General features: G+C 44.3%; 2 protein-coding genes across 3 annotated transcripts in view; one reads left to right on the top strand and one right to left on the bottom strand.

The window, feature by feature from the left end:
• Nucleotides 1-6,000, bottom strand: part of LOC118409810 (otoferlin-like) — a gene marked incomplete in the record, with an annotated part of 240,756 nt that overhangs the window by 131,817 nt on the left and 102,939 nt on the right. Inside the window, 1 exon segment of the mRNA XM_035811130.1 lies at nucleotides 5,899-5,987. Coding sequence (XP_035667023.1) covers nucleotides 5,899-5,987 — 89 coding nt within the window.
• Nucleotides 764-5,396, top strand: LOC118409811 (afadin- and alpha-actinin-binding protein-like). 2 transcript variants are annotated; one of them, XM_035811132.1, is made up of 5 exons: nucleotides 764-780; nucleotides 896-1,181; nucleotides 1,812-1,992; nucleotides 2,401-4,111; nucleotides 4,995-5,396. In XM_035811132.1, the coding sequence occupies exons 2-5, from the start codon at nucleotides 918-920 to the stop codon at nucleotides 5,233-5,235; spliced, it is 2,397 nt and encodes a 798-aa protein (XP_035667025.1). In that variant the 5' UTR covers nucleotides 764-780; nucleotides 896-917; the 3' UTR covers nucleotides 5,236-5,396. The 2 variants fall into 2 exon arrangements, with proteins under 2 accessions (XP_035667025.1, XP_035667024.1); XM_035811131.1 differs by lacking the exon at nucleotides 764-780 and having other exon boundaries at nucleotides 1,809-1,992.

Raw genomic sequence — 6,000 nt, 5'->3', positions numbered from 1 at the left:
TGCAAATCAAAACAATTTTTGGTCGAGACAAGTAGTACATTGTACTGTTTACTGTCTGTGGGCCCTGTCTTACTGCCTTTGACATATTACCTAGAATTCCTTTTGCCTCATCTGCGTTCTGACTTCTGTGAAAGGGCTTGTACAGTGTACATGTTCAACACAGAAAATTTGGGTAGATGCTCAGTGCTTTGAAACATTAGTAACCATTTCATTTCATTTTCATTTATTTGTTTTACCAGAGTACTAACAATAATATTAGTGAAAAAAGCACATTGATACACTGCAGAATCACCACTAGTAAGAAAATGGTTCACTGATCAAAAGCTGTAAAATTACTTTAAAAAAAGGGTATAGACTGAATATCAATTATGGTAATTTTGATATTGAATAGATGTGCAGTCAGGTACGTACAGATGCCTCCCTTCTATTGATTAAGCCTACGGGTCCGTCCCCGTGGAACTGTTGCATCCAATGAATAATTCACCGACTGATGTACCGTGTTACGGCAGTGTATGAGGAATGCTAATGATGTGTTCAATTGCCTGCCTGTGTATATCTGCATTCAGTTGCTACCGTGATTTGACCTGTAGTACCTGTGCATGCATTTTTTGCATCCAGGTATGCAATTTCATGTATCAGCGATTACCAGAAGGTTGTACGGTCAATGACGTCAATTTTAGAAATCGTGAAAACATTCTTTTTTTTGCCGGTTTTGAACAAGTGTTGTGCGTTTAGGACGCGTTTATGAGAGAGAAGGATGACGTCATCGTTTGAATCCTGGTATGTAATTTCATGTTACGGTGACGAAAAGAAGATGGAGCTGTCAATAACGTCTGTTTTAGAAATTGTAGAAATATTCTATTTGCCCCGTTTTGAACCACTGTTGTATGTTTAGGACGCGTTTCTGAGAGAGAAGGATGACATCGTCGTTTCGCTCGGTGTTTGAGGACATCACGGCCCACAGTAACCTTCCTGACGCGGAGGAGAACGTCAGCCTGCAGATGTGGCACCTCCTGGGGAACAGCCCGAGGAACAGCCCGGCGCACAGCGGCAGGACCCCGCTACCGGAGAAGTACCTGGTGCACAGGGACCTGCGGCCGGGGAACGGCGCCAGGCTCGGCAGCGAGAACGTGTTCCTGGAACCCTCCCCCATGCCGAACAGGCCTTCCACTAGTAACAAGGTGAGTAGAACTCATCTAGCCATATAGAGATTCAGGTATCTGGTTTGGGCCACTCATCTACTGTCATTTCTGGTTTGTGTAGGCTTTGTTCAGAGCACTGTAAGTGTATATCAATGGATGTCTCTCCAAATTTACCTGTCCAGTCTTCCATTAAATGTACATTCAAATGATTTGGTGGCACCACCAATTTGCCAGGGCAAGTTGTTGTACAGTCATGTATATGAAGTGAGGAACACAAACATGTATTAATGCTTCAGCTGTGTCCAGTGCTTTTGAACGTTGCATTCAAGATTTAGCCAACAATTAAAATGCTAGTTCATAAATCCCTGGCTTCATAATGATTCTGCTGTTGACTGATGTGCCTTTTAAATGTCCCCTTGGGATGCTTATTGTATAGGCAAGGTCAGGAAAATAGACCACCATGTTTGAAATTAATTCTATACTACATGTGTACCTGTATATGTGTGTCCAGATGTTTCATTTGAGGGTAATAAGCTGTTGATTTTGACTGAAAAATATTCTTTTTTTGACACCAAGTATAGATGTAACTGTGTGACTATGTACATGTATGGAAAGATATTGAAAGTACATGTATCAGCTACACAACCACCATGTTGGCTCTTCCAGCAGCTGTGCTGTTCCTGCATGGCAGACGCCACCTTCCAGCTGATGGATGAAGTGCCGCTGTTCAGCCTGTCGGAAGGCTTCTGCACCCCTGATAACATACAGGATAGTCTGGCCCACCTGGACCAGGAGCTCTGCCTCCTGGGGTACTCCTCCATCTACCACAAGTCAAGGTCCAAGTCATCAGGTTCGTCTGTTTATCTTGTGAATGCTGCCATCACATGTCAATAGGGAATTTGAGTGTTTTTCTCTACAAGTCTCACTCATCACTCACTATCCATTGTTTGATTATACTGCTGCTGGGATCCCTGATGCAGGGGTAGGCAGCAGTCGGCCAGTCTTCACACCGCACTTCCATGGCCAGTTGAGAATAGTTTTGACAAATACATAGATGTGTACTTGACGGAGGAACAAGAAAGGGATAGCCTACCCACCCTCTTGCTCCTAACCGCAGAGGCATTGGGAAAATCTACAGTTCATGTAATTCATTCATTCATTCATTCTGGTTGTAAAGTTAAGTATGACTTGAGCTGTTGTGTATGTTGAAGAAAAGCTGGAATTCACAAAAGGTTCTCTTTGTCTTCTATTATTACAGGAAGGGCCTTTGACTTGGTGCAGCTCGTCAACGTCACTAACGATCTAATTGCCGGCCACCACAAGCACTTGAACAAACAGCGGGAGCTCGAGGATCAGAATCACAAGTTCTCGTCTGAGATCCGGCACCTTGAAAACACTCAGCAACACCTTAAGGACCAGATCACGTCCTCGAAGCAAGACGAGGCAATGCACCAAGAGCGGCAGCGTCAGCTTCAGGCCGAACTTGTCTCACAGGAAAAGAAGATGAAGCGGCTACAAGATGACGTCAGGAAGTTGAAATCGGTCCTCCAGTCGAGGGATACACAGTTCCGTCACGATCTTCGCAAGAAGGAGCGAGAGTTAGCAAAGGTTAAGGACAGGCTGCATGCTTTGGCAGAAAAGAAGAAGGAAAGGAGGCAGGGCATCGAAATCCTTAACGTCATCCCTCGGGGAGACGGACATCGTAAGATGTGGAAGACGAGCAAGGAGGAAAAGAAGTGTCAGGAGGAGATGCACAGGTCTATTGTAGCAAACTATGAACAGAGAGAGAAGGAGTTGAGAACAGAAAACCAGGAGTTGAGAGAGACCCTGACTTTCCTCCAACAAGAAGTTTCCACAGTCTTCTCAGCCGTTTCTAGGCAAGAGAGAGAACACCATCCAATGTCTCCTGACAGCCTTGACGATGAGGTGGGCGATGGCCATCTACAGATGCCGTATGAGGCTGTGCAGAACATTGTCGAGGGAAAATTGAAAGACCAACTCAGCTCCATGCTCCATTTGATCGGCATCCAAACCTCTCAAGGTATTAAAGAGAGAAATTGTGCTTCAGATGAAGCCAAATTGAATGATCTGAATGCCGGGCAAAGTGCCACGAAGGCTGGTTCAGAGGTTCACTCCAGAAGTTCCAACGGGGAGGAAGAAGAAGAAAGTGATGATGACAGCTGTGCAACTCCCAGTGATGAAGTAGACGCCAAGCTAGAGGCATACAAGACCCTCATCATGAAACAAGAGGAGTTGATACAGCAGACTTTTGCTGCAGCAGAGTGCCAACAGGACACGCAGGTGGCCGAACTCGTGAAAGACTCTCTCTTCATCGAGGAGAGGATGACTTTAGAGAGAGAGAGGAAAGAGATGGAGGCGGAAAAGGCGACATTTGCAGAAGAAAGAAAGAGGTTCACCGACGCTGCCATTCGGCTTGGCAAGGACAGACAGAAGTTTGAAGAGGAACGTACAAACTTCTTGAAGTACCAGTATCTGAACATGACACCCCCACAGGCAGCTTCATACAGCCATGCCGTTTCCATGGCTACAGCATCAGGAAGTATGATGTCATCACCATCACATCCAATGACATCATCACACCCTATGACACCATCACATGCTGTGACATCATCAGTTTTGGTGACATCATCGCATCCAATGACATCATCCCATACAGTGACCTCAGGTCTAGACAAGTCAGCAGTCTCGTCCCCATTCCAAACAAAAGCAGCCTCTAGAGTACAAGTACCAGTCACATCCACCTCCACGCTTGCTGTATCGTCTGTACCAGCCGGCCGCCTGTCTGTTTCGCCGGGAACTGCAGAGTTCTACAGGGTTCTGGACCAGTTTCCCAGCCCGACACGAGGAAATGTCAACACAAAAGTAAACAACTGCAGTACCACCACTCCAGCCAAGGGGGCTACAGCTCAGTCAGTTCCTCCAACTCCCAGTACTGGAGATCTCTACAGGTTTGTTCTTTTCCATGTATAATGATAGCTCTCCTAGCCTTTACTTCCAGTGGACTTTGTCTTCTAAGCTACATAAACAGATTCCCGGAAAGACAGCACAGGAACTGTGTTGACTCTTAGTATAACTACCTTTAAGTTACAAAATAAACTGTTTTTCAAAACTGTTTTGATCTAAATATATTTAGAACAAAACAGTTTTTCATGGCAACAAATGTAGTAACTCTTATTACTTAACTTCTTAACTGCTCTTTCCTTTAAAGGGGCATTCCACTCCACACGAGAGTTTTATTTTCCGATAGATATTCATTTTAGGAAGTGATAACTGCATACGACTTCACATTATACGATAAAGCACCCAGTTGCTCCACATGCCTCAAAAGCATTCAGTCTTCTACTAAACTCCCCAAGTACCCTCTAATTGAATCAATCCTATGGCTGAATACAATGCAGAACTTTAAGGTAAGGTTACCAAACTAATTTCACTTCGCTAAAAATTTCGTCTTGTTCTTGTATTCTTTGCTATCTTATGAACAATTTGCCTTCTCGGTTTGCTCAGCGTACATCATTTATTCCGAAAATATGTACGATAAACAAAGTGTCTATGCGTATAGGGAATGCATGGGTAGGGTCTGCATGGGTTTCGTGAGTGTCATTATTGTTTTATAAAACACACATCACGTAATTCATCCCAAGGTGAATTCCACAAAATTCGGCTGATTATGTATTCATTGACACATTATTTATTGGAAAACAAGACTCCCTTCTGGAGTGGAATGCCCCTTTAAGAAAAGAGGAATTGTGAGTGGTGGATCCTCAATTTGTTTTGATTGTATAGTTGTACATTTGTAGCATACAATGAATGGCTTTCTTTATTCAATCCCAGGGTCCTAGACCAGCTGCCCAGCCCCCTTCACAACCGCCTGAGCTTGGAGCAGCAGCCAGGTGGTCCCAGCTGGTTGTACAAGAACCAGACAACTCCGACTCGGGGACGGCACAGCATGTTATGTAAGGTTCAGACGCCCCAGCCCGTGGCGCTGCGCGGTACATTGTTTGATCCCCGCCGTCGCAGAACGTGGGCATCTCCGCAGTGCTTCCGCGGTGTACAGGCATCGCTCTTTCAATAGACTATAGATTTGTGTTGTGTACGAAGTTGTAATGTGATTGCCAAGCAGTTCACATTGTAAGTTATTTTCTATTTATGAATCAGATGTTTGAATGTATATGTGGTGATTTTAATACGCTGATGTATTTATGAATAAAGGATTATCCCGATGTGTCACAAGAATTTGCTGTGGTACTTTTTTGTGTGTAATTTTTTCGGGGGGTATTTCCTATATATGCTACTTTATGGCTAACACAGTACACTTTGGTGGTTAACCCATAGACATGGCACTTTCCCATATCAATAGCAATGTCCAAAAAGAACTGTACAGAACTGGAATGTTTTTCTATAGATACCAGGGGCTGTCCAACAAACACCCAGATCAAGAAGCAGCTGCAGTAGTATTTTTTGTTCAACTGCTTTTAAATTATGTAATTTGACTTGCCCATGTTCCCCTGTAGCGTTCATTGTCTGGTTGCTAGTGACCGTGCCTTTGGATCCAAGTTCAAATCCCGGCTGTGTTTTCTTGTGAGATATTCATGCTTCAGGAAAAGGTGCAGTCCTTAGGACAGAATCTTAATCATAGCATCTGTTTTCTCTGTCAAGGCTAGTGGAAGAGAACTTTGAATACTCGTTGAGTTAATCTGAGCTATTGTAAAACTGGTCGGAGATGACTTTCACCCACCTGTTGCTGAACACCTTGCTGTAGTTGTAGACCTGGACTTCCACGTACTCGTTGCCCTCGATGGGGCTGGCAACCGGCCATTCAAATGTCTGACGAGAAAAC

Source organism: Branchiostoma floridae, chromosome 2 (genome assembly GCF_000003815.2).
Source record: "Branchiostoma floridae strain S238N-H82 chromosome 2, Bfl_VNyyK, whole genome shotgun sequence".
NCBI lineage: Eukaryota > Metazoa > Chordata > Leptocardii > Amphioxiformes > Branchiostomatidae > Branchiostoma > Branchiostoma floridae.
The sequence above is the reverse complement of the archived record's forward strand: the minus strand, read 5'-3'. Positions and strand labels throughout refer to the sequence as shown.

What these genes read in the sequence shown, in the direction of transcription:
- LOC118409811 (XM_035811131.1), top strand. Translation starts at nt 918, where the DNA reads ATGACATCGTCGTTTCGCTCGGTGTTTGAGGACATCACGGCCCACAGT. An exon ending in GGCCTTCCACTAGTAACAAG is followed by an intron (nt 1,182 to 1,808) that starts GTGAGTAGAACT and finishes TGGCTCTTCCAG; the next exon opens with CAGCTGTGCTGTTCCTGCAT. An exon ending in GTCAAGGTCCAAGTCATCAG is followed by an intron (nt 1,993 to 2,400) that starts GTTCGTCTGTTT and finishes CTATTATTACAG; the next exon opens with GAAGGGCCTTTGACTTGGTG.